At 43.1% G+C, this 27,195-nt stretch overlaps 2 protein-coding genes across 6 annotated transcripts in view; one reads left to right on the plus strand and one right to left on the minus strand.

Annotated features, from left to right (window-relative positions):
- The first annotated feature begins 18 nt into the window (after window positions 1-18).
- Window positions 19-4,451, plus strand: rad52 (RAD52 homolog, DNA repair protein). Its single transcript, XM_049723848.2, has 9 exons — window positions 19-926; window positions 1,068-1,169; window positions 1,346-1,439; window positions 1,553-1,620; window positions 2,227-2,345; window positions 2,416-2,491; window positions 2,943-3,151; window positions 3,289-3,446; window positions 4,038-4,451. The coding sequence occupies exons 1-9, from the start codon at window positions 876-878 to the stop codon at window positions 4,310-4,312; spliced, it is 1,152 nt and encodes a 383-aa protein (XP_049579805.1). The 5' UTR covers window positions 19-875; the 3' UTR covers window positions 4,313-4,451.
- A 242-nt stretch (window positions 4,452-4,693) lies between these two features.
- Window positions 4,694-27,195, minus strand: part of wnk1a (WNK lysine deficient protein kinase 1a) — a 29,515-nt gene continuing 7,013 nt past the window's right edge. For 3 of the 5 annotated variants that reach the window (XM_049723833.2, XM_049723834.1, XM_049723835.2), the window contains exons 3-27: window positions 20,441-20,613; window positions 20,104-20,324; window positions 18,351-18,508; window positions 17,158-17,246; window positions 16,875-17,094; window positions 16,687-16,788; window positions 16,231-16,591; window positions 15,455-15,624; window positions 15,104-15,187; window positions 14,803-14,952; window positions 14,031-14,104; window positions 13,799-13,961; window positions 13,590-13,709; window positions 12,758-12,871; window positions 12,497-12,545; window positions 12,260-12,403; window positions 10,990-11,936; window positions 10,793-10,867; window positions 10,557-10,676; window positions 10,132-10,453; window positions 9,884-10,049; window positions 9,609-9,802; window positions 9,221-9,376; window positions 8,728-8,960; window positions 4,694-7,879 (exon numbers count right to left, since the gene is read on the minus strand). In XM_049723833.2, the coding sequence (XP_049579790.1) occupies window positions 7,499-7,879; window positions 8,728-8,960; window positions 9,221-9,376; window positions 9,609-9,802; window positions 9,884-10,049; window positions 10,132-10,453; window positions 10,557-10,676; window positions 10,793-10,867; window positions 10,990-11,936; window positions 12,260-12,403; window positions 12,497-12,545; window positions 12,758-12,871; window positions 13,590-13,709; window positions 13,799-13,961; window positions 14,031-14,104; window positions 14,803-14,952; window positions 15,104-15,187; window positions 15,455-15,624; window positions 16,231-16,591; window positions 16,687-16,788; window positions 16,875-17,094; window positions 17,158-17,246; window positions 18,351-18,508; window positions 20,104-20,324; window positions 20,441-20,613 (4,986 nt within the window). In that variant the 3' untranslated portion in view covers window positions 4,694-7,498. The remainder of the gene's footprint in view (window positions 7,880-8,727; window positions 8,961-9,220; window positions 9,377-9,608; window positions 9,803-9,883; window positions 10,050-10,131; window positions 10,454-10,556; window positions 10,677-10,792; window positions 10,868-10,989; window positions 11,937-12,259; window positions 12,404-12,496; window positions 12,546-12,757; window positions 12,872-13,589; window positions 13,710-13,798; window positions 13,962-14,030; window positions 14,105-14,802; window positions 14,953-15,103; window positions 15,188-15,454; window positions 15,625-16,230; window positions 16,592-16,686; window positions 16,789-16,874; window positions 17,095-17,157; window positions 17,247-18,350; window positions 18,509-20,103; window positions 20,325-20,440; window positions 20,614-27,195) is intronic. The other 2 variants (XM_049723837.2, XM_049723836.2) reach the window with 2 other exon arrangements.

Here is a 27,195-nt window from a genome sequence, read left to right on the forward strand (position 1 = left end):
AAGGGGGGGGGGGGGGGGGCGGGGGAAGAATAGTGCTGTGGTTTACGAGAGGAGACGTGGACGAAACAAACAGAAGGAACAGTTGCGTACGCATACACGCGCGCGCGCCCATACACGCGCGCGCATGCACACGCGACCCTAATCTGCAGTATCACATGCAGCCATCTGTCACTTGCACGCGCATATTTTTAAATGTGTGAAATAATTCGTTTTTATTGATCAAAAATCTCCTCGCTGTTTTGCTTCCAATTATTCTTAGAATTACATTGAAATCCACGGCATTCCTGTTTGCAGCACTTGTTTGCGTGTCGTGTGACATTTAATCTGCTCTTATTGGATCAGAGAGGCGCACATTTAACATACTTTAAAGATCAACGACAAAGCGGAGTTGTTGGTTTCAGAGAAGCCTAGTTCCCATTTGTAGCAGTATTTTGTTAGAGAACACACGTGAGAAGATAAAGAACATTATGAATGGTCAAGATTGATACAATAACTCCATATTGATTCAGTGGCACGATTAAAGCTTTATTTTCCTAAATCTTGAACAATTTCTGTACGTGTTATCTGTGCGGGAAGTGGGAATGTCGAGATAAAATAAAAAAGAAATTCACGTCACTGCGGGGACACAGCAACAATTCTGGGTTACTTGATGTCACGCACATTTGTGAACCCCCCTCCATCTTCGTCCTCTGGGTTAGTCGTGCATTTCGCCTTCCTACCACTTGAGGCAGTAACGAAGCATTCAAAGCGTGTAAAGAAGAACCCATGACGAAGAGAACAAGACACCGCGCCATGAATTTTGAAATTTTGTATTTACCTGTAGCTTCACTCTTCTGATTCTTGTCGTTTCTCTTTTCCTCCGGCGCGATTTTAAAATGTCCAACATTTCCGAGGAGAAAATGTCGTCTCCCAAGCGCTTCGGCCAGGTATGAAAGACATGACGAAACAATTTAGAAGAGTTTCTCTTCAAAATGAACGTGTGTACACTGCACAGTGGAAATAAATACAACTAATTCTCACTTATTTCTACCCCCAACACACACACATACGCACACACGACATGTCAGTGTGCTTACACAGCCGAGGAGCAGCAAGCTGTCCACAATGCACTGCGACAGAAGCTGGGGCCAGAATTTATCAGTACCAGAATCGCTGGAGGAGGACAGAAGGCATGTTTTTAAGATAATACTTATTTTTTTTTAAATAGATTTGTGCATTCCCTTTTCCGTAATTTAAAACAGTTTGATTGCATTTTCTTTTTAAGTCTTTAAGCGTTTTAAAATGTCCCTGCATAGCCTGCAAATAAGAGTAGCTTATAGCAGATTTCACCATTTTATCGTTGAAGGTGTGCTACATCGAGGGCCACCGTGTAATCAGCCTGGCCAATGAGATGTTTGGATATAACGGGTGGTCTCACTCCATCTCGCAGCAGACCGTCGGTACTGGATACTTCTGTCTCTATCTGTCTTCTCTGTTGCCATAGTAATCTGTTTCCATGGCAACCGCCATGCTCTGTATCTTAACCAACACAGCCTCTTGTTTGCCTTTGTAGACTTCGTGGACCTGGTTAACGGGAAGTATTACGTAGGGGTCAGCGCTTTCGTCAAAGTACAGCTCAAGGTGAAGAATAAATTGCAATCACACCCACTGTATGGGGGCCTATATAGTGGGTTTGCCATTTGTTAGTACAGTTTGAATCTAGTGAATATAGGTTATCCCATGTCCTGTATAGTGTATCCCACAATGCATCTTAAAATATAGTGAATAACTGACAGGCACTAGAAAAGCGATATATCCCATCATTCATTGCGTTGTCACCAAATATTTTTGATGTAAAGAGAGCAATGCGTCACAACATCGACTCACTTAAAATGCTTCCATGTGCCTCACTCAACCTCTTTGTTACATGTTTCTTTTTTTTTTTAAACAAGAATAATAGCACTGCAGTTTCCAGGGAAAAAAAAAAAAAAACTACTGTTCCATATTCATAGACATAGGTCTGCAGCTGCAAATCTTTTGTACACCTGGCTGGGATTATTGCTATTATTATTAACTTTATTTATAGAACACTAAAATAACCCAATAGTAAAACACTCCAAATGTATTATTCATTTGACTACATAGTCTGCTACATTAAAATTCTACATCATGATTAGGGGCCCGGCCAAGTGTCATTCATCCTGTGATGATCATCATACTGTATTTATGTGTCTTGTTTTCTGCCAGGATGGAGCGTTCCATGAAGATGTGGGCTACGGAGTAAGCGAGGGACTGAAGTCTAAGGCTTTGTCCCTGGAGAAAGCAAGAAAGGAGGCTGTCACCGATGGCATGAAGAGAGCGCTCAAGTACTGAAATGTTACCATTCAACTTCACACAATAGTTGCTGTCCGAGTTTTTATCTCATTTTGTATTTAGGTGTTTCGGGAACGCCCTTGGAAACTGCATCCTAGACAAAGCGTACCTTCAGGCTATTAACAAGATCCCTAAGCAGGTAAGAGACATTGGGGATCATTCATTTATTCAATAACCACCCTATGGGAAATTTTATACAGTATATGGTGGTGACATTAAAGTCACAGACACTAATGTAGAGCATGTGTATGGCGACCACAATTGGACTTGTTTAATAAAATCGATTCAGTTTTCATCCTATTAAGTGATCAGATAAAAGTATCCTTTCCCAAAGTATTCAAAAGTTGCAGCCCTTGTCAGCTGATCGACCTTGCCTAATAAATATTCAAACAATAAATAGCTTTTACACAACTGGCATTATTTAAAGTGCCTCTTATTATCGTTCAGATGCTCGAGCAGGCTTTTCCTGACATTCCCTACACGTTTTCATAATCAAACTCCGAAGCAAACCACAACTATGATTTGGCCCGCAATGACAAAAACAAATGGACAGAATGTATCCTTTAGAGAAGCTTTTTCCATACACGTAGCCACTGCCCGCTCTGGACCCGGCTCAGACCAAGCGCTCGGAAAGCGAGCCCTCCGTGGAGAAGGCTCGTTTCTGTAGCCTGCTGCAAGCGGACAAAGTGAGGCCCGCCATCATACCACCGGAGCCCCGAGTCAGCAACCAGAGAGAGCGCGACTCCGAAACACACACCCCTGATGCTCAAGACGTTCAAAGCGAAGGCGAAAGCTCAAGGTAAACACCCTCAGCCCACCTCTGTGCCAACCCCATCCATCTCTCATGTCACATTTGAAGAAACCTGGAGCAAACATAAAGATTTAGGTTATTAATGTAGGTCACTCATTCTGATTGCCCACCGCTGCTTTTCCCAGACAGACGTTAGCGACGTCAGAGTGCCACACGGACCCCAAGCATCTGCGTAAACAGCGGCAGCAGGAGCTGCAGCAGAAGTTCCGTAGGGAAATGGAGGCAAAGAGGCAAAAGCAGGACAACCAGCTCGAGAACGTGGAACACCTCTTCAGAGAAGGAGGTGATTGAGTCATTTGACCTACTTTGATTGCTTTCTTTTTTTTAATTTATTTTATTTTTTTATCTTTACTGGCGTGATGGCCTATCTGAAGCTTGCTCAAAAGTCAAATGTTCGCTTGAAACACGGTGCATTTAAAACCTAAATCTGGAATGTTTTCCACAACAAGGCTCTCAGTCCCCGTTTACGTCAATAGTTTCACCTTTTTGACTGCAGGTGGCAGTCTTGTGCATTTAGGAGATCTGAAAGCAGTCATTCTGGTGTGGTGTAGTCTTAGTGAAAGTCATGTAGGTTTGGTACACAGAAATGATACTATTTCATGACTTTAGAATTTGATGCTGACTGTAGCTGTCCATTTCTTTTCTGAAAAAATAGTGTGCTCTTTTTAAGAATGTTATCTTTATCTCATTTCCTTTTGATTCAGGCCTCGTTATTACTAGAATATTCGGCGGGCAAATAATAATAATAATGAGCTGCAACCTTTGGATACCCCTAATTTAGATACTATATGTGCCTTCGTGAGTCCATTACAATGCCATCATCCTGGTCAGGTATGCTCGCAATCTATCATGTCCAACCTGTCGTCCTCCGCAGATGATCTAGAACTCTGGAATTTCAGCCTGAATGGAACAGTGGAGCCGGATGTCCCCTCGGGGGCGCCCTGCCCAAGCACGCCCAGCAGACACACAATGCAGACACGCAGAAAGACGCCACAAAGGTCTGCCGTGAGAGCCCCCGAGCAGCAGCAACAGCAGTCGCAAGGCAGAGGTCACTCGGGAATGCATCAAGACAGACTTCCGCATCAAGACAAAACTTCAAGTCCGTGCCGAGCAGGGCAGTTTATGAAAAAACGCAGACTGGATACGTGATCAAGACCTCATTCATTCATTCCAATTTTAGTGCTTTTTCTGAATTCATGAGTCAGTGCTTCGATGCACTGCTGCTGCATGTCAAAAGGTTGTACGTGTTTGATGAATAAAATAACATTCATAATGCTGTCTCACTGGATTAATTGGAAATAAGTATTCTGACTGCGTCAAGCACAGTTTTAGATTAGAAGTATGGTCAATTCTTTGCTTTTCACATTTTTTTCTTGAGAGCAAATCTCATGTTTTCATTTGCAAGATAAGGCTTCCATCTTGCCACTCTACTCCATTGTCCAGTTATAGTTGTCATGTGTACTAAACAGCCAGTGTTTGCCAAAAATGTTGTAAATGTAAATGCAAAAGGACATTACACTAAACGAGATAGGCAATTTAACAGATTTTTTTTAATTTGTTTTTTTTTTTACATTTTATACAATGTGAAAAACATACACAAAAACCCGACACCAAATCACAGGAAATCAATACGAAAAGAGCAGAATTGTGTCAGTAGCCTCATGTCTTGTTTTTCGAGGTCCTTTACGGATCTTTTGTGCTGTACAGTGGCTGTCGGATTGGACACCAGTGAAGCTGGCATGCAGAGAACACATTGAGTCATTTACGCCGCTATTAAACTTGTGCCTGTGACATTGGCGGATGCAAATGTGGTGGGGGGGTGGTGGGGGGCAATGTGGTGATAACTCTAAAAGGCAAAAACAATCCTGATAGTATTCCCATATCAAAAAACTGAAGTCAGTAACCCTCATCGGCATGCAAATAACTCCATGAACCCTCCATCCCTATAAAACTTTGCATATTCTGCATTGCAGTAACTTATTTTTTTCTCTAGAGAAGTTTTAACTAGTCGTCCGAGCTACGGGCAGGCCGCTGGAGCGCCTCTGTGAAATGGTTTCATGATATATCCACAAAAACAAACAAAAGCTAGCCAAAAGCACACAAGAATGAGTCAACTAGAAGCAGTGAATAATCAGGAAAACATTTACCAACTTCTTGATTATTTGCAGTGTGTGTTCACATTGTGTAAGGAGATGGAGATGATGGGATGTGGAGAAAGAGGTTTGACATATATTCCAAATCCTTGAAACGACCCAAAGGTCCATGTACTAGTACACTCAGCACTAGTAAGACAACTCAGATATTACTCGTACGACTTGTCTTACTAAAAGCTTTTCCACGTCTGCCTTTCACAATTTGATCATAATTCAGTATACAAGTAAGATAACCACGTGACTAGTGAAGCAAAACTAATAGTTTTAAACATTTTTGTGCACAGAAATTGACTTGTGACACCTGCATGCCTTCTACTTCGGCCAAGGTTGTCCTAATAGTGAGGACAACGTGCACTAGTAAGTGGACCTTAAGCTGGATAGCAAAGATAAGGAAGATATGTTCCAACGGCGAGTCAAAGAACTTATCAATAGTGAGAATGCAAGGCACAAAATTGTTCCTCGCGTTTTCCGGGGTAAGAGTGCGTGTGCGTTCGCTAGTCTCTATACGCTCGGTTGTGGGGGCGTTAACCGCACATTAAAATAAGATTATGTACAATAAAATAGAAAGCAAGAAAGTGGTGTTTGACTGGACAAGGAAAGTTTAGATAGAGGAGCTTAATATACAGCAGGATGAGAGAGTACATTGAGATATAAACCCTGCAATTGCACTTTTTAAATATTCCTTTAACTACATGTTGTTTAACAACCTTTAATAATAATTACAGTGAGACAACATCAAAATCTGATGGCTGAATACAGGTCCATAAAGAACATTTCTGTTTATTAAATAGATACGTACAAAAAAAAAAGACCACAGAAAAGCAGGGAACCCCACTAACGAAGCGGCTAATTATCTCAAAAGCTGTCTGAAAACTAACACGATCCGAAACTATTCAAACTTGAGTGAGAGTTTTGTGGTGTTGCGTGGAACCAATGTGGGATTTGTTTAATTCAAGTGTAAACCAACAAATACAAAAACAACAACAAAATAAAAACACCCCCGAGCCGGATTATGACTACAGCAGCATCGCCTCCACTTTGCGGTGCTCAACACCAGGATGCCTTTTGTAGAAAACACAAAATCACAATTGACACCAGACATAAATATGCCGACTATCTATGTACAAAAATGTCTTCAGGGAATAAGGCCACAGTTACAAAAGGGGGCAGTTGCTTCTCTTCTTCTCTCGCCTTATTTATTGCATTGACTTCACCTTCTATATATAGCAAACCATCTGCACACTCCTGCTAAACTTACAGAGTCTTTCAACTTGCTCTCACACAATTCCCTCACACTGCCACAACTTAACCTCCCATCCTACAAGCAGGTCAATATTTACTCCATGTTCACCGTCCCACTTTTGGCTTGGAATGACAACAACGTACGGTACACTAGGGACAAAAAGTTTGGTGTGTTGGGCTTTCGGGTGCTGCAATTTCGCAGTCGACTTAAAACACACTAGACGTCAAATCTTTGATGCCTAAGTACTTTTTGCACGACTTGCTGATCTCTTAGAAGCTGAGGCTGTGCCCTAAGTCTTTCTGTGACACCAGATGGAGATCGGACTCATCACAGAAAAGATATATATCTTTCTGTGACACCTCCAGTTTGGGTTTCAACCCGCTAATGACACTCTGACACAAAGCTTTGATCCTTTAGACCAATACATTTCCACTTGTATGACTTTCTTTTGTTGCCACCTGTAGATGACGCTGTGACACTCAAGTTCAGTGGCCTCTTCTCCCGCTGAACATTCTATTTGAAGCCCTACAATGGCGAGGGAAGGGGCCAGTGGAGGAGACAGAAAGGCATAGAAATTAAAATCATGGCATGAAGCTCAGAGTGGCATCAGAGGTTCCACAGTATTTTAAGTACATCCTTTTAGTTCACCCAAAAGCCGTCAATCCTGAACTTTTTATGCGTGGTGCACAGCCGCCCTCGACAACAAGAAAATAGACATCTTTGGCTGACCAATCAGCTCATCACAGCTCAATTTCACAGCTAATAGGCGGGGCGAGTGTACGCTATGTTTATATGTGTGTATTGCACGCTCCCTCCGACGGGGCCCGGCAGACTTCAATCTGCCCGAGAGGACGACAAGTCATAATGGTTTAAAAAAAAAAAAAAAGACAGTTGAAATTAAACAAAGAGCACATGTGCTTCAAGCTGGACTGGGCTGGGCTACGTAGGCCTTAAATTAGATCCTCCCTGGCTGACTGATTTCTGGGTGGTTGACGTGGTGGTCCCCATGTGGTAGCCTTGGTGCATGGACACCGGGGCAGTCATGGGCGCCTGGTACTGGGCGGGATTGAGCATGCCGACCTGGCAGTTGCCTGTGGGTCCTGCCCACTGAGGAGCGCTGTACGAAGCCGGGGTGTACCCAAACCCCGGGCCTACTGGGCCCAGAGAGCCTTTCCGGTGGCCCAGGGGGACGGAGGGATTAGCAGGATTGGGGAGGTGGGCCGTGGTGGGGGTACTGGTGGCGCTGGGAGGCGTGGGGAGGGTCGGACAGAGGTAGCCAGGAGCGGAGAACTTGCGACCCATGTTGGCAGGAGGGATTATCTGGAATTGAGAACCAGGAAAGTGATCATAACAAAGACCCTTTGCATACTGGCGCTTCGGCATTCAGTTTAGTTTTTAGTTTTAGTGTACATGACATTCACATTTTTTTGTGCTCAGGCCAAAACAAATATATTACTTTGGTGCTATCTGATGTAATATTGGTGTTGTAAGGTTTCAGTCATTGATTGTCCTAGCTGATATTATTGATGGACCTCATTTGAATGTGATTTTATTGTGTTCTGAATGCAATTCTTCATGTAATATTGGTTCATGATGCTAGTCTGCCAAGCAAAACTGATACGCATTTCTGAGGCACGGCAAACCTGAGCAAGCAAGCAATTTGAAGGAACCAATCAGTGAAAAGCGTACGTAACTTCGACGGAAAAACATCCTTGTCTTCTTTTGAAGTAAATGCTTCCAGTGCTATTGGTTCATTGGGTTTTATTTCATCTCAGCTAACTGCCAGGGGACGGTGCTTAAAGCACTTAAGATTCCATCAAGCATGCATACCAAATTAGTCACCTGTGACCCCTGGATAACCCTTGACAGATATAAGGTCCAGTGTCACCAGAGGTTCGTTTCCTACGGAATCTTCTCGCATGATCACGAGGATTCAGAGTGACAGGACGTCCTCGTGGTCATTCGGAATTCATAGAATCATAGCTACAGTTGTAACAGTCTCTTTGGCGCACCATTTTGAATGACGTGAGGATAGACTTCCACTACGGAAGGGTGACGTCACGCATGAAGGATACGGCAGGGCGAGTAAACAAATTTGATTCGTTGGTTCATTTTGAGCCGCATGGTGTAGGTGCTTTATGGTCCTGCAGTTGGATTGTGTCGCTTACATCATGTCCCTGGGCTGCCTGTGCTCCGGTTTTAGGACCCCTCTTGCCCTGCGAGAGACTGATATCTTTGGCCCAGTTATCCACCAGCTGGTGCAGGTCATCTGTGAAGGTACCCTTGCCCTTCTGCGTCTGAGCTGCTGTGGCAGTGGAAGCCGGCCCGCTCGCATGGGTCAGAGAAAGCGAGTGGTTCTGGTAGGGACCTGAGCCATTTGTGGAGGTGGTCCCACTTACTCCTTAGAAGACAGGAGATAAGGTAAGAATAGCGGGGACAAGCAGTTGTATGAGTTAACAAATTAGAAAAACTACAAGAGGGGAATGTTTTTGCTCTGCCAAGTTATCAACATAGTATAGTACATAATGGCAGAAAATGTTTGTATTTAAGCACATCTGAATGTTTTACTATTTTTTAAATCTGTATTTATAGTTACATGTGAGTGGCCCCTCAGTCAAGGAACTCAGCTCAGTGAGAGCTTATCAGTCTTCACACACATACCTGTAGAGCAACTGCTGAGACTGGGTAGGGATGGAGAGGATCGGAACTCTTGTAAAGATGTTGCTGCACAAGTTTGGGAAGCCTCGCAAGCAGAAAGAGTACTTTGTTTGGGGGCAGAGTCAGAGTCATGAGTACTCTGAGCTGAGGTTGGACATCCTGGACACATCAGACAAGTCAAAATTCAAGCACACCCATTGTATAGGGCAAGAAAATTGAGAGTGGCTATGTGGAGTTATTAAACCAAGCTTATGGCAATCTTGCGTCAACGTTTGAAACACAAATGTTGGAAAGCATATTGAAGATCTTATTGATTAATCGTCATCTAATTGGATAAAATGTTGAAAATGCACCACTCAATGCCATTTCAATTCCACTGGTGTGATCCTACCAGAAAATACGGGGCTTGGTTGTCCACTGCTCCGTGGAGATTTATGGCTCTTGCTCTTGAGCCTGCGTCGACCTCCGGCCATGGCCACAGCGGGGGATAGGACGGAAGGGGGAGCTGTTTTTCCTAGCCGGGTAAAGAGTGCCTCGATTTCCTCTTTCTGACGTGTCTGCAGGGCCTGCACCTCCAACATGTGTCTGGAAAAGCAGCACGAAGGTATTCAACAGGACCAATGCTAACATGCTAACATGCAAAAGGCCAGTGAGCATACCGCGTACCTTTCTCTGAGGCGACTAACTTCTTTCTGCAAGGCTTCGTCCTCTGTTCCCGAGTCGTCGTCGTTGTCGCTGCTGTATGGGGTGTGTGCTTTATGAGGATCCACAGAGGAGGGGCCGTTTTGGACACCCGAACTTTGAGATGGGCTGGAACCTGCCGTTGATGTCACTAAGGAGAAGTTTGATTGAGGATATAATGAAATAATTCTTGAACTATGATCCTGGCAGTAGCTGATGAACCTGCTACACACCTGTGACTGAAAAGCGTCCCACTTTGGAGGGAGCAGTTTGTCCAGATGAGGCATTGGAAACCTGGAAGCGCCCTATTGCTATGGTGGGCAGTTGGCTGGCAGAGCCAACAGAGAAAGACGAGTCTCCGTTGCTATGGTCCGTTTCACACACTGCGGTGGACAGAGTGGACGAGCGGTGGAGGGTGTTTTCAGGGCTTGAGGGGGAGGAGGAAGAAGAGGATGAGGAGGCGGTAGAGGTGGAGGATGGCGTGAGGGAGGAAGAGGAGACAACACTGGCGGGCTCTGGAACTCCACTTGATGCACCATCGGTAGCAACGGACACCTGGGCAGAGGGATGGTGTTATTTTAATGCACCATTTATAGGGTTTCAAGTTTCATCATCTCAGCCTGTAAGAAAGGCGGTAGCCTCTCAACACAGAACCTACTTGGAATCGACCCAGAGTGAAACCGGCTGCGGGAGCCTGGACTACGCTGTCCACTTGAAGAGTCTCTGGGCTCAGCGCTCTCCTCAGCTGGGCATCCAAATTACCCAAAGGCTGCTGGGACTGTTCAGACAAACAAGAAAGATATGATTTACTCGCTCAGGTATATAATCACATCACCCCTTTCATATAAAAGAGTAGAAAGAAAACCCAAGTGAGAAAGCAGAGGGAACACTCACTTGATTTGGTCCAGGGAATGGTGGTAACGTGTCCAAGGGCAGAGGAGCAGCTTGGTCAAACCCAGTAGGTAAAGTCTACCAGGATATGCAACACATGGGGAACAACACATGAGGTATAATGTGATAAAGATTTGAAATGAAGTCAAACTGTACTAAATGTAGTCAAACAGATGTTAGTAAATTGATTATACACTGACCTGTGCCCTCGGTTTGGTTGGAGGGGTATGGGCATGTCCCGCAGGGGTTAACCCCTGTGCTGGGGTAGTTGTAGACAGCGGAGTGACCGCCTGTGCTCCAGACGTGAGCGGGAGGTTTGAAGGAGGCACCAGAGCGGTGCCAGGAGGAGGGGAGGATGTTCCGGTGGGAGGGGAAGAGGTCCCGGTGTTCTGACCAGGATCTACTGGTGCGCTTGAGGAACTTGTACTCTGGTCTTTAAAAAGGGATCGCAGTTTCTTGTCAAGGGCTTGGATGTCATCCCTACCCGCCGCTTTGGTCTGAACCTCAGCGCTCTCAGACTCTCCTGACTGGGGTTGACTCTGACTGGCCAATGGCTGAGATGGATGCGTGGCTGAATTAATGCTTTGAGATGTCGTGGCAGTATTGTTAAAAGGTTGCGGCTCAGAAGCAGGGACGGGGACTGTATTAGCGCTTAGCTGGGGCACGGACGCCATGGGGACGGAGGTCTGCATGACCGATGCAGAAATGGAAGAGGAGGCAGGGACACTGACGGCGGGTGCAATCTGCGAGGCGGATGTTTCGTGGGAAGTGTGAGCCGGTGGCAGGGAATCACTGGTGACAGGATTCTGAGAATGAGTTGATACAGGTGGAGGAGAAACTCTTCCATTTGGGGGATGCGTCTGAGGGGTTCCGGAGACGAGCCCAACGGGAGGGACGGAGACGAGCCCAACGGGAGGGAAACTAGAACTACTGGTGGACGGTACCGCTTCGGGAGGGGCCACAGCACTCTGAGTGTTTGGGACCAGTCCAGCATCACTAGATGGATTGGTGCCAACTTCCGGATCAAGGCTTGGAGGCTCAATCATGCTGCTGCCTCTCTCTGCGTGATCCTGCCTCATTTTGCTAAAAGCCTGCTGCAGAGTCCCAGAAGGTGCAGACAGAGAAAGGCCTAATGTCATTGTGGGCCCTGGAAAAACAATCGCTGTTGTTAAAATGTGAGATAAATGGAATACAACTAAAATGCAGTGACTCACAAATTTAATTTCTTCCGTGACCAAGCTCATAACTCAATTGACTTGTAACCCCCCCTTTGATTAAATCAAATGCAATGAAGCTGCTCCAGACCAGCATAAAATAAAGTAGAGCTGAACTGTATGAAAGAAATACGACAGTACTTGTGTATCTAAAGTTCACTTTTGACTCAAAATTTGGCTCACAACACAAACCAAGCGATGGCTCATAATAAATAATAATAAAAAAAAAAAAGAAGTCCCCACTGTGTAATCGTACCTGAGCCAGACTCGTCGCCAACTGAGGTATTCGCCGAGGATGCACCAAAAAACTGTTCCCTCAAACGGGACTCTGGTACTGGGCTGACTATGAACCGTCGACCTGCTGAATGCACCACCTGGGCTGTAGTGCTTGGGGAGATTCCTGTGGGAATGTGCACAAGGACTGTTAGATATGAAGTAGTTAATAATGCACATTGATAGTGTATGCATATTGAAGCAAAGAATGTCTGTGTACCAGGCAGCATGGGAACTGAAAGCTCTGGCTGCTGTTGAAGCTCACTCATCTGTAGATAGACCAACAATTACATGACGCTTATACAATGCATTTTTCAAATTGCACAAATGGCACAGATCAGATATAGCCTATCAAAAATAGGGATTGAATCACAAATGGCAACTTGGAAATGCAGTATCTGGAATTTAAATGTTCACTGTTTAATGTTACAGATTTTAATCAGAAAATGGGGTTTGATTTAAAAGACATCCATAACATTACCTGAGGAAATGCTTCTTTCATGCCCTCTCCTTTCTCGTCAGCCATTTCAATGACTTCACGGACCTGCTCGATGAATGATTCTCGCTCACTTTCCAGGATGAACTCACTCACAACCTGAAGCAGCAAACAAGTCAAATTAAATCTCTATAATAGACAACAAAGAAGGACCCAACGACTAATTGCATTTGCAATATGATAAAAAGTGCTTTGCTAATTGGAAAGGCTGCTTGTTCCTTGGGAGTGGAGAACAGAGGGTTTCACAACAGGCAAAGGCGTCAGCGTTGTAATTAAAACCTGCCGTGTAATTTTCGGTTTTCTGTCTCAGAAGACCTAGAGACCAGTATCTAACATGTTTATCTTCATACCTCGTGAGGAAAAAAAGAAAAAAAAAGGTGTTGGAGCTCGTGTTGTTCTGACTGCCATAGTATGTTTCTTACTATTTCACAGTACAGTAAACAGCTTTTTTTATAGTTAAGTTTTATACAAGTTACTTTGTGATTGTAACTGTGATTTCTTACTGTTTCACAGTACAGCAAACAGCATAATTTTTTAAGTCATTACAGAGTATAACTCTCAAGAGTGGGGAAAAGAAGTACAAGTATCGCTGGAGTACAAGTCGACATTTTGGGGAAAATTCATTTTACAAAAACCGCAACCTCGAACCCAAAATCCCCATTCTCTAATCTAGGGTGAGTTGAGAAATGCGCTTCGAGCATCACACTAAATTGTAATTCCAATATTAAGGAGGGAGACAAAATGAACCAAATTATATTATTTTCGTAAATGGATTATCAACACACACAAAGTAACATTTAAAGGAAAAATAAATCACCATTATCTGTGCAATCTCCTCTGGATTGTCACCATCTAGATCAAATCTGAAGGTCACCATCTTCCTATTGTGCGTTTCCAGCTGGCATTCTGCTACTCTGTCTCCTGCATTTGAGATCTGCTGAAAAAAAAAGATGTGTGTTTGCTTAGTGTCACAGCAAGGAACTCAAATACAAACATATGTCAGAAAAAAAAAAAAGAGATGCCTACACTTAGAACATTCAGTTTGGCCTTGGCTCCCTTATCATGCCGAGAGCGGCTACGGACAGATCGCCGCTGGTACCGCTTCAGTGAGCGGCCCTCGTGGCGGCCTCCTGATGTTGAAGTACCTTCATTGCCGTCACTTAGACCTGAAGCTGCATCTGACAAACAGCTGAAGAGGGGACAAATATCTCAGAGAAATGTACACGATAACGTCTGAAAGTATGCCTCTCCTGCTTACCTTTCCACAGATGGTGGCACAAGAGTGGAGGAGGCTGCTGACTGCTCAGCTGGTGTTGACTGACTGGCAGCGGCCTGAAACAAAACAATAGTCAGTAAAACTCAGAGCATGTTAACTCTGATGTTTTGTTTTGGCATTTATGCAGCAGTTGTGGGAAATTGACACAGTAACATTTTTAAACTTCGACAAAATTAGTCCGCTCTTATCAGCATTTAAAAATGCTTATTAATAGAGAATGTGGTTTGTAGTAAACTGTTCATTTTATTCTATCGACCCAAAAAAGCTGAAGAAAAAAAAAAAACTATAATATTGGTAGGGGGTAGCTGTGAATCGATCAGATTAAGCGTTGCCCATCTAACCCATAAATAATTTGTATTTGAACGTCATAATTAAAAAAAGAGAAATGAGTTTGAGGCAAAATGTTCACACCTAAATTACAAAAGCCCAACCACACACATCAATACGATGCACTGAGTACCTGCAGCGCAGAGAGGCAAGATGCCTGATAGAGGAAGAACAGATGTTCAGCATTGGGTGGTGGAGACAGGATAAAAGAATTTGGACTAGAGGCCCAAGACTAACAGTCATGCAGGAAGTGAGCAGCATGCAGAGATGATAAAGAAAAAGAAGATAAAATATGACAGTAATGGTATTGGTAATGAGAATAACAAAAGAATGCACACAAACTAAGTGAGGGTAATGGATGCAGCAGAATGGGGAGTGGACACATTAATGAATACATTAAGGGATAAATGCGAAAAATTGTTCTCACTTGTAACGGTTGCGTTCCAGGCTGTGCCTGTGGTAGAGAGGAGCTCTGAAGGACTGTGTTGGTCTCTGGCGGCTGTTGCTGCTGCTGTTGTGGTGGTGCAGAAGGGGACGACTGAGAGGATGGAGGCATCATCACCTGCTGGGTGGGAATCTGCAAGGACCAAAAATTTATCATGAATTGGAAAAGTTATTCATCCAACGCAACATCCTAAAACATTGATGGTTGGTCGTGTGCACCATACTATTTAAAAAAAAAAAAAAACATACTCTATGCTGTAAAAAAATAATAATGCTGTGAATACCTGCTGTGGTGCCACTGAGACAGACTGGCTGCTGGGAAGAGAAGGGACAAGTTCGCCCTGGACACCTGGCATCTGGGGTTGAACCTTTAACGCATAATTGGGAGAACAACGGTATGCCTTAAAAGTAAAAATAAGATGACTGTGAGCTATGTTGACTCAGGATATGGGTTAAGTATTCATCTTTATATGCCACTGCATGGTTAAGTGCAGCTGGTTTAACAGGTGTGGAAGACAGATTTAGAAGCAACACAAGTCCGCACGGAAGGAAACTGGACAGGATACATAAATAGATATGGATTGGTGCTTCTGATTCACCATCGATGGAACTCAGCCCGTTGGAAAATGACTCACCAGTGTCACATGCTGCTGCGGCTGCATTTGGTCATTTTGTGTCTGAGGGCATGGCACTTGGGGTTGAAGCTGTTGAATGGGAGGGGCGCAGTAGGACATTCCCGGCTGAGCAGGCTGAGCTTCGGCAGCGAGGACAGAGGAACCAGATGCTCTGTCGGCCATGTGTGCGACTGTCGGGGATGGGGATTGGGGGAGGCAGCAAGAGCGGGTAGCGAGAACATGTCAATTCTTGACGCAATGTAGCACTAGGCAAAATTCATATTACAGCGTAACTTGTATTTCTTCATGGTAACAATGTTAATCGCGACATGCACAAAACTGAGAAGAAATAAGGATTTCTGAATAGGTTACAGGATCCCACTAGCAAAGAATATTTGTAATAAAATAAATAAGATGTCATGCTCATGGTGCTAAATAGTGCAAAAGAACACATTACATTGCTTATATTATAAATATTTAATACTTTTGACCTAAGGCTCCTCATCCCGGTGGAAAGGTGCAGATAATTTATTTGTTTTCAAACCTGTGCTTACTGTGTGACCAACGTTTTAATTTCTCTACACTTATTAATGTACCTGATAATTTCCTGTTCATTAATCACACTCTAGCATAGTTCTAGCCAGATTTCCATTAGAGCCGCACCACCTCAGCACTTACTCTAATGTTTTGCATTAGGTCATGTCTACTTCTGTTCCCGCTTCTGGCTGAAGTTTAATAACTTTGATGAGTGTTTCTTCATCCTATTTAACCATACTAGCAAGGTAGCCGATACACACCTCCGCCACTGAGTTGATGCTGGTCAGCTTCAGGCTCCTCTGACTCCGGCTGACTGGTAGCCAAACTCTGATTCTGAATTGGGATTTGCCCAGTCGACTGGGGGACATAAGAGACCCCTTGTGTCAAGCCTGTCAGCTGGGTGGGTTGCGAAGTGTTGTAAGAAGCATTGGCAAGACTCTGCTGGGACACAGGCTGAGCTGGCATGGGTGTGCTGTGTTGGTTGGCTTGTGGAGGAGGAACATGGGTGGCTGGCTGCGGCACCGACTGGGAGAGAGGCACCTCTTTGCTTGGTTGCTGGGACGTTTGTGTCTGGCTCGGTTGTTCTTCTTCAATTCTGCTCTTCTCCTGATCTTCTCTGACCTTTAAAGGCATTTGACACCAAACGTATTACAACTTTGGGATGTGAAGCATGTGTGAAAAGAATATGTAAAAATAAACAACGTTTAAGAACACACCTGCTGCCGTTGTGCTCTCTTGCGACTTATGAGAGACACTCTGTCCTTGATGGCCTTTGCAATAGTCTTGTGGTCACCTTCGCATACATACCCTGAATCAACCTAAAGCAGACACAGGGCATCAACTTTAGGAATGATCATTTGTTTGCTAGAGTTTAAGGGTTAAGTTTAATAACAATCAAGTTCACCATTTCCTGAGCCACGTCATCTGGGACGTCCTTGTTTAGGTCAAAGGAAAACTCGATGGCTTCATTGTCTTTGTACTTCCCCTTTAACTTCTTGATGTCCTCAATTCTCAGCCACAGTTTAATCGCTTCCATTTCACCATCATCCTCTTCAGCCAGCTCCACACGCACACCTGTGTCCTCTTGGAAGAAGGCGTGATTCAGGAGGTCCTTGATCGAGTACCTAAAGATGAGAAGGTAAGCAGCTGATGTGGACCGTGGTTAACTGAGAAATCAAATGGGACACCTCTCATCCTTGTTCTGGCGAATGCATCCCTCGATGATCTCCTTCACCTCAGGAATGGCCACCTTGTCAAAGCTGCCCGGCTTCACCCCCTACAGGAAACACAAAACACTGAATGAGAATGGGTTTCCCCTACATGGGCGAGATTTAATTTTGAGGGCTAAACCCAATGCCTTTTCTTTGAACCCCTTTGTACCTTCATAATTATTTGGCGCACTCTGCCCGAATCATATGAGAGGCTATTTTTAGCTGAGTTCTAACAACTATTCAACAGTGATTAGTGTTGTTATTAAGCACAAGTTAGAGCAAATCTGAGACTTACAATATCATTAAGCCACTGGTAGGGGATTGTACCAAGGGTTGATGAAAATGAAGCTCAACTCTAAAGCGGTGACTGAGACAATCGAGCAATAAATGAGCTGACTCTTCAGGGAAGACATATGGGACATGCAACAACTCCTAAAAGCGAGCACAGCAACACAGTAAGACTTTGCTTCACAAGTGACTAAGCTGTGTTTGGTTTCCCCAAGCCTGTTCAACTGGCTTTGGTGGATTGGGACAGTTTCAAGCTCAGCAACTGGCAATGTTTTACTAAACTAAGGGGTTTTTATGTTAAAATACCATCACGAATAAATTGAGGGCCAAGCGTATTCAATACGTGTGAATCTAGACTTAAGGTTCAGCCACCTCATGTCTGGGACTGTTGGCATGACACAAGTCTGAATCATGCGCCTAAATCATGATATTATGACATGTGAAATTCTTTGGCTGTTAATTTACAATAATGACAAACAGGAAGTTTAGTCACTCTGTACATAACAAAAACAATGCTTGTTCAGCCTCTTATCAGCTATCTATGCCGGAATTCTGAATGTTTTTCAAACACAAATCACAAGAAGGAAGGAAAAATAAGCAAAGGTCCTGGTCCTTGGTTTCCCTCGAATATTTACAAGTTTGTGAGTCACTCACATCTGCAATTTTGATCAATTTTCTGCCGTGTAACATTTCACTTCATCTGAGAGATGAAATAAAAACGTTAAATTTCAAGTAAAAATGAATCCTCATAAAAAAGGGAGCCAAGCTGAGTTAGCTGAAAAGACAATAGTTCCACAATGGGGCATTTGCCTTCTTAGTACATGGGAGGAAGGCAGGGCAAAGGGGGCAGGGGGACACAGAGACCTAAAATGAAGACTTACACTGGTCACTCTGCGGTAGATCTGTGCAGCATTCTGGCACTCTGAGTAAGGGTACTCTGAGGTGGCCATCTCCAGCATGCACATTCCAAAGGCATACACATCCACTGACTCGTCGTACTTCTCCTCATACATCTCAGGCGCCATGAACTCAGGGGTACCTTAAATCAAAACAACTATTCAGAACTCTCTTCCTTACTGACAGCGTGGGCTTCTCAACCCACTGCCCCTTCTCTGCTCCTCTAACCCATGAGGGGTTGAGGAAGCGGAGGATGAGAAGTGTGACCGGCCCGTCGACGTCTCCTGGGGTAGACCCTGCGAGGTGGAAGTTGGAAAAAAAGAGAAGAGAGAAAAAAGGGGAAGGAAGGCAAACAAAGAGGAAAAAAACAAAAAAGGAGGGAAAAGCCGAACTCAGTTAGACTGTAGAGAAGAGGGCACATGTTTGTCTGTGTAGGACCTTCAATTTTGGAATTGACACATTTGTCTGAGGCAGCTGATAAACAGAGCGCCAACTTCTGAGCCAAAGTGGCAGTTCAATGGCATATTTGAATAAACAATTGAATAAAGCAACTGCGAAGGTCAAAGTGCCAAGATACAATCTATTCAAAGCCTTGTCCGAGGAACACAGCTAGCTATGGAAATAACTTCTGTCAAGAGCTTACCTTCAAACCACACACACTTTGCATTTCATAAAGACACTTACTTTTTGAAGTCTGACTTACCGGCTCTCCTCGACCTACAGATTAAACATGTTATTTATGGTCAAGGCAGAGCGAAGCACCTTCCATAGCTAGCTACTATTCCCAGCAGTGCATCTCTGAACATCAGCTCCAAGTTAGCAACAGTTCTCCCTCAATCTTAGGTCATACACAGAAAAACGTTCTTGTTTAATTGAATGCATTTGAGGGGGTTTAAATCGATGTGTGTTCCAGCACACTGTCAAGACTTACCAGGCCCATAACAGTTCATACTTTTCTTCATTGACCAGCAGTACCCTATTTATTCCAAACAGCAGAATGGGGCACAGCTGTAGCTAGAGCCTACATTTTAAGCAAAAGGCTAACAAGAGAGAAAGTGGAGGAGAACTCCCTGGAATACGAACGACAGAGAAAAACAATCGGCAGACCTGGAATATTTTTAAAAGAAAAGACACACTAGTGGGGAAACCTGTTGAGGCAAACCGATAAGACAGTTAAGCATGACGTGTCTGATTGGCAAACAGACCACATATTTCCAAACCACAGAACAAGACCAGTCAGTCAGTCTAAGGCAGAAACAACGGCCATACCTTTAGCCATGGCCGGGTTAGCCTGCAAGAAGGCATAACAACTATTATGGTAATATTACCATTTAACAGCAGGAGAAAATTAGGCGCTACTTACATTCAGTAGGTGCCTGGAAAAAAAAAAACTACTTTGGATAAACATCAAAGTATTCTGTACAATGACCAATACTTGAATGAACCAAGTGAAATCCCTGTGGTGATCTACCTAAGATCACCACAGTCATTGGCCTCCATTTGAGCTGTGGTTTGAGGGACGGCTGAAACTCTGTGGTCTGTTTTTGAACCAAATGCTCAAAAACAATAAGTCATCTTGTCAAAAGATTCCCCTCATTAGACACCATTTTCACCAGGTCAAAAGAGTCCCCTTCATTAGACACCATTCTCAGTTTCACAACATTTCCTGACCCAAGAAACAGAAATGCCCCATAGCAAGAAGCACAAGTAGTTAAAAATAATGTTGGTGGGTCATACCTATAACACTCTTGGCAAAGGATGCACGCTTCAGTGTGGCCAAGCCAAGGTCTCCGATCTTGACAGATCCCGTTGGGCCCGTGATGAAAATGTTGTCGCACTTCAGGTCGCGGTGGATGATGGGAGGTGCACGGGTATGGAGGAAGTGGAGCCCCTTGAGGATCTGTCGACACCAGCTCCTCAACACTTTAATCTTCATCACCTTGAACCTCTTCAGATAACTGAAAGAGAAATTATATTAACTTGAAATATTACCATGAGAGGGGGAAAAAAACATGCATCCGCCAGATATTACACATCAGTCTGTAATCATAGATTGTATCGTGAAATGACATACGTTTTGAGGGTTCCAGAAGTCATTAGTTCAGTAACCAGAACAATGCACTTCTTGCCCTTGGAGGGTCCCTCCCAGGAGTCGTAAAAGCGGACAATGTTGGGATGTTGGAGGCCCTTGAGCATCCCCGCTTCCTCCTTAAAGCGCTGCCGCTCAGTCTTTGATAGTTTTCGGTCCTGTGAGAGTCACAATGAAAAGTACTCAAGACCAAATAATATTCGAACATTCATTAAGACGATTGCACCAAGGCTCTTTGGATGGAATATTGATTACGACGTCTGTTCCATTATCAGCATTTAACCCGAGGGTTTATACACATTTGTAATTGAATAGCATGGTAAAGTCTAAAGCTTGAGGATAAAAATAACAAGACAAGATAAAGAGCCCAGTCCATATAATACATTAAACATGAAAATAATTACTGAAAACTGTGAACAGACTGAGAACCATACAGTACTAAATTGTGGTGATATAGTGGTTGGTATTTCTCACCATTTGAGTTTTCACTGATTTTCTGTGGTGTGAAACATCCAAATAATCAAATGTATGGGAAGTGTAGTTCTTTTAATTTGAACATTAACAATAAAAGTCAGCAATAAATAAATAAATAATTCAATTTAATGCAACTTTGCTTTAATAATCATTTGTAGTTATCCTAGGGAATTGTGCGTTATCGTCCAAAGGTTTGCAATATGGATATTGTATGGGCCAATATAATGGCATTTTTTTCCCCCCATATATTGTGCAACCCGAGACTGGACCATCACAAAAAATAGCACTTGGCCACTCTTCCCCCACACATTGAGTTCATTTGTGGAGTCACTGCAATGTGAGCTGTGTCACCCTTCACCTTCCCTTCCCTCTCTCCCTCAGATGACTGCCCTGAGCTGGCCTTAGTTGTCAATCAACACCAAACTTGAAACGAGCTATGTGGTTAATAGCCCTGAGCTTTATATGCAAGCGTGGAAAGTAGTTGACTGACATTATTTTATTGTTTGCTATTTTCTTGAATATTCATATCGAGCTACTGCTACCAAATCGATATGGGCCAACCTTAATTTTTGCAGTTTAACCTGAAATTGACCCCCACCTAACAAAAAAATATCTAATAGCCCAACTCAATACTATAATAAAAAACCTGTGTTCGTATACCAAACATATCAAACTATCTATCACTTGTAAGAACTGGAGGAGACTATGAAAGAATAAAGAAATTCCTTTCCAGGTCAAGCAGCAATCTTGGTCATAAGTTAAACCAGTGGTATGCAAGTTATTTGCACAGCAACAACGATGGTAGGGCGTCAAAAGTTAGAGTATGGCAAAGCTCCCAAAAAGCTTACAACCTCTTGTGTCGGTAGACACAGCAAACTAAGGCCTGCATTCATGACAAAACCGTATTGTCTGAGCGAATGGCTTTGATAAAGCAAGTAAAAGCTTAAAATCTTTCATGTGATGCTTGTAAATTCATCACCACATAAATAAGAATAGGAACCAACAATACTACTGTCGGCAGTGCACCAAAAATCTGGAATGTGAATACCCGCCCTACTCAAATTTCCTGAGTAATTCCTGGCGTGACCTACATTTACAACATGCGGAATTTTAGTCTGAGTAACGCAAGTCCAGTAAGACTGGCCCACTGAATCCCCACGGCCAAAGACAGACTCCTGTACACCCCAAGAAACTTGGCCTCCAGCCAGAAACTGCAGGAAATTCAACCCACAAGTGAGAGGTGAAGGAGAGCTAACCCGTATGTGCATGTGCGAGAAACACAAAACTTGGATTGTGGCTGATAGCCTTCATTGCGGTCGTTTTTTTTATTTGTTGTTTTAAAGATGAATGCTTGGAATGTCAGTAGGACACTAGGAAAACTTAAAAGTAGTGTATGAATATTACAAGTCAGATTTTATACTAAATCGGTTACTTTGCACGCAGTCCCACTGACCTACTTTTTACTGTTTATTTTGTGGAGCAGTTCCTCTTTCTCTTTTTACACACCATGTGATGACATGCCATGTCAAACCACCACAGCACCCATTCACTAAGCTTGACAAATACCAAGTTCGCCCATTAATGTTTGCCTTTCTACTGCCTGTGCGCTTTTGCAGATGCCTATAAACAAAACCTCGGCAAGCCCCAAGCTTATGTTACGGTCTAATGAGACAAAAAGCTGCATTCCATAAAAAGATGCTAGTGGGCGGTAATGAGACATACATTGGCAAAACCATTGAGTTAATGGAAGCAGTTGCCATGTGGTTAGTAGCATTAGGGCAGTAAATTTGAGTGCTTTGCCAATTTTCAGGACTGGCTCCAGCAATGTGTCAGAAAAGTTCAAGAACTTCTAACAAAAGGTAGATTTCAAACCCAGACTACAAGTTTTGCCCTTCAGTGTGGGCCGGAAGATCAGTCAGCACATCCGCAACAAGATTTTGCAGTGTTTGCTTTGTTCAGTGCATAAGAGGAGAGTTGTGGCAGAGCAGCTCAAGACTTCTTCACTATTACAATGCATCTGCTCACAATGCCGTAGGCATCCAACATTTCCATGCTGACATCGATGTGCTTGGGCAACCTCCCTACTCAACTATTCTGGGTTTAAGGGAATTTTCCCCCTTTTCCAAGCTCGAGGAGTTATCAAAAGTCATCAATGTCAAATAAATGATGGCAGTGATGACAGAGCTACAAAGGATCAATCTTTCCATGAATTAAGACTTCACAGCTTGGATTTTAAATCGATTGTGAAACCAGTTCCATTCCTGTTTTTGGCAAGGAACATTATTTTATCTGCTTGATCTGTCTGACAGGAAACATTATTTTACCTGCTTTACATGTTTGGGCTACTTCCTGTATCCTTCCTCACAAGCATCACAAGATGGAAGAAGTGATGTGTCTTGTGGTGCTTCTGAGAAAGGCTGCAGGAAGTAGCTGAAACATGTAAAGCAGTTGTTTGACTAAAAACTCTTTAAATAGTAAACTTAAGAAGACAGTATGAGCCTTCACAAACAAAACAAGAACACTGATTTAAAAAGTAGCAAAAGAAGACAGTTCTGGGCTTGTGGAAGATCTTGTGGTGAGTGTTGTCTGTATCACCTCAGCAAACTGACTGATGAAATGCAATCACATAAATGAATATGCTGCGCATTGAAAACCTTCACCACATATACAGTAATAGCTACAGTGCATCCGTTTGAACAAAGTGAACCACAGTAGAGCAGAGCAGAAAATGCTTCTAGGCAAAGACTATCATACAGTGCCGTGAAAAAGTTTGTGAACCCTTAGGATTTTACAATATATTTGCACTTTTTTTAAAGAAATGACGGTGACAAGTTTACAAAAGTGTTACAGGATATTGACACAAGGCTAGTTAGCATTGACACAAATCTGCAAAACCCTGTTTTAACAGGAAGCATAAGAAAATAGCAAAAAAATCAAAACACAGGTGTGAATAAGTTTGTGAACCTTTCCACCTATAGAAGTTAAAACTGACTGTGTGACATGTCTTTCAATACTAGATGACTTCGGGTAATTTCATGTGACTTGACAGACCTTAAAGCCACACTTGTTGTATACGCACCTGAATGTACTTGTCATTTAGTAGAGCTATACCTGCGTGGACACAAACATTACAAATCTAGCAATGGGAAGATCTAAAGAGCTGTCTCCAGACCACAGAGGAGCAATAATTGCAGCTCACAAATCTGGAAAAGGTTACAAAACCATAGCCAAAGATCTGCAGCTACATGTTTCAACTGTAAGACAAGTGATTTACAAGTACCAAGAACATGGAGTAACTACTTCACTTCGAAGATCTGGTCGTCCAAGGAAGATAACAGGCAGAGCAGAAAGAGAGATGGTGAGAGAAGTCACTGATAACCCCAGACTTACCTCTAGAGACCTTCAGAAATCTCTCTCAAGCAAAGGAATTGAAGTTCATGACAGCACCATCAGAAAAAGACTGGCTCAGAATAACCTTCATGGAAGGGTAGCAAGGAAGAAGCCATTACTATCAAAAAAGAATATTGCAGCTCGGTTAAAATTTGCTCAAGAGCACATAGGAAAGCCTCAAGAATTTTGGAACAACATTTTATGGACTGATGAATCTAAAATAGAACTTTTTGGCCAAAATCAAAACAGATTTGTTTGGAGACGACCAAACACAGCTTATCAACAAAAGCACCTCATCCCTACTGTAAAACATGGAGGAGGACGAGTACTCGTATGGGGCTGCTTTGCAGCAGCAGGACCAGGGCAACTTACCATCATAGAAGGAATCATGAATTCCGAGGTTTACCAAAATATTCTGGAAGAAAACGTTAAACCGTCTGTAAAGAAGCTCAAGTTAGGAAGAAACTGGATGCTGCAACAGGACAATGATCCAAAGCATGCAAGTAAATCAACATCGGAATGGCTCAAAAAGAAAAAATTCAATGTTCTGGAGTGGCCCAGTCAAAGTCCAGACTTAAATCCGATAGAAATGTTGTGGTCGGACCTGAAAAAAGCAGTGCACCAAAGAAAACCATCAAACCTTGGACAACTGAAGCAGTTCTGCAGGGAGGAGTGGCCCAAAATCTCCCCAGCTCGATGTGAGAGACTCGTCAGTACTTACAAGAAAAGATTGCAAGAAGTCATTGCTGCTAAAGGAGGTGCAACAAGCTATTAACTCTGACTGTTGGCAAGGGTTCACAAACTTATTCACAACTGCGTTTTCATTATTTTGTTATTCTTGTGTGTTTATAGTTAAAATATAGTCCTATTAATTTGTATTCAGCCATAATGGCAATGTGTCACCATTCTGTAACACTATTGTGAACTTGTCTCCGTTATTTCTTTAAAAAAATGCAAATATATTGTAAAATCCTAAGGGTTCACAAACTTTTTCACGGCACTGTACATAACCCAACAACCTCTAAAAATAGATTGGAGTGAAAAAACTGATCATGTTGAGGGCTGGCCGTGTCAGGTCCTTGCGCTGAAGTTGACAATGAGGGCTAGGATAGAGGCTCCTGGGTAACATTAGGTAGGTTCTGACTCAGAACAAAAATTGTGTTACTCAATGATTGCTCATGTGGACCATTGTCGCGAGTGACGCATGGCAATGAGGTCAAAGACTAGTGTAACTGTCAATCAAATGACATGGCAAATCACAGGCATTTCACAACTGACACCATGACATGGCATCAGCTTATCTTGAGGCAAATGCACTTTTAGGCTGGGCATATAACCAAAATAAAGGTTTTGTCCCTGTGTGCATTTGAAAACTCAAATTTGGCTTTTTTTTTTAATGTTTCTTTTAGAATTATCATCTTCCTGGCAGAGTAGCCAAAAAAAGAAAATCCACACACAGCTACAAGCAGTGCAGCCAAGAGGACACTACAAAAGAATACACTGTTCAGAATAAATAGAATTTCATGGAGTTAATACTACAATTTATGCTGCAAATGTAGATCCACAACTCTGATTGTGTTTAGGCCATGACCTCCCAACTCTGTGTTTCATCACGTCATAAAATAAAATCACTTTACACCCAGCTGCATCTTGTATAATGCTTGATCTCATTGCAACTTTGTCACTCTTACGGTCTAAAATGCAATTTTTTACCTTCACTTGCAAGGGAAGTTTCAATTTAAGACATTGCATGTACAGCTGATACTGACAGTCATACTGGGAGGGATTATTTTCAATTCCCAATAGTTTGGTATTTAGGAGTAGAAATCTAGAAAAATGTCAACAATTGGACGGATGTAAGCAACCAGCTGGACAAGCAGCCACAAAAGCCTCTGGGAGGTGCCTGGGGCTCATTTCCTCATCTCTGAATGTTTGGCATTGGGCAGAGCTTGTGAGGAAACAGGTGGGAAGGGAGCAACTGGATGAAGATGGACGAGCGTGGCGTGGAATCGGGGAGTCCCCTAACTTGTATTCCTTCCACTTCCCTACTGATGTGACCTACTTACTGTACAAGCACGCCTACGATGTGAAATCCAAAACAAATGAGTGGGTTCATTGATGGGTTAAAAAGGGTGGAGGTCCACAAACCTTTTGCAGCAGTTTTGAAATCAGTGTTAATCTCCACATTCCATTCCAGTGGGCCTTTAAAATTGCTTTAGCTTACTCCTGTCAACTGGACTGATCTTAATGGTGTTAAATTACTCATTCTCCCTTTGGCATCTTTGTGCGTAGGATACATTTTCAGCTTGGTGCCGCGTGTAAAAATAAGCATGAAACACTCACATGCCTGCTACCCTTTGACCGTCTGTTAAAGACAATGCCAAAGGATGAACGGAAGGAAAACCTGTCAGACTTGCTGCATTAGCAAAGCATCGAAGTGCTCTGCGACTGCCTTCATCTGGCACTAAACTCCCAGGGAACAAATCAACCTGATTTGTTTCTGCACCATTGAGTACAGCATCTATAGGAACCTAAGCAGTAGGCAAATTAGCTCCTACGTGTTTTAAAAGACTCCAAGACTGAGCGTACATTTTTCCCGGGCAACATAAATGTTTTGATGCAGAGCATTTATAAATATAAATATGAGTAAATATGCCCTCAGGTTGTGTCAGGGAAAAAAAACAAGGATAGAGGTGGTCATGGGACAGCTTTAACAATCATGTGAGGGGATTTTCGTTTCACATGGGCAACTGGAACGTTTCCAGTAAATGAAAAATCAGCACAACCACAGGAATTCCGAGTATCATGTTTTACATTTCGAGTTGGGCCAAGCGTGCATGCAGCGCACACCTGATTAGGATTAAGCCAGGAAAACA

This window comes from Syngnathus scovelli, chromosome 6, assembly GCF_024217435.2.
Source record: "Syngnathus scovelli strain Florida chromosome 6, RoL_Ssco_1.2, whole genome shotgun sequence".
Classification (NCBI taxonomy): domain Eukaryota; kingdom Metazoa; phylum Chordata; class Actinopteri; order Syngnathiformes; family Syngnathidae; genus Syngnathus; species Syngnathus scovelli.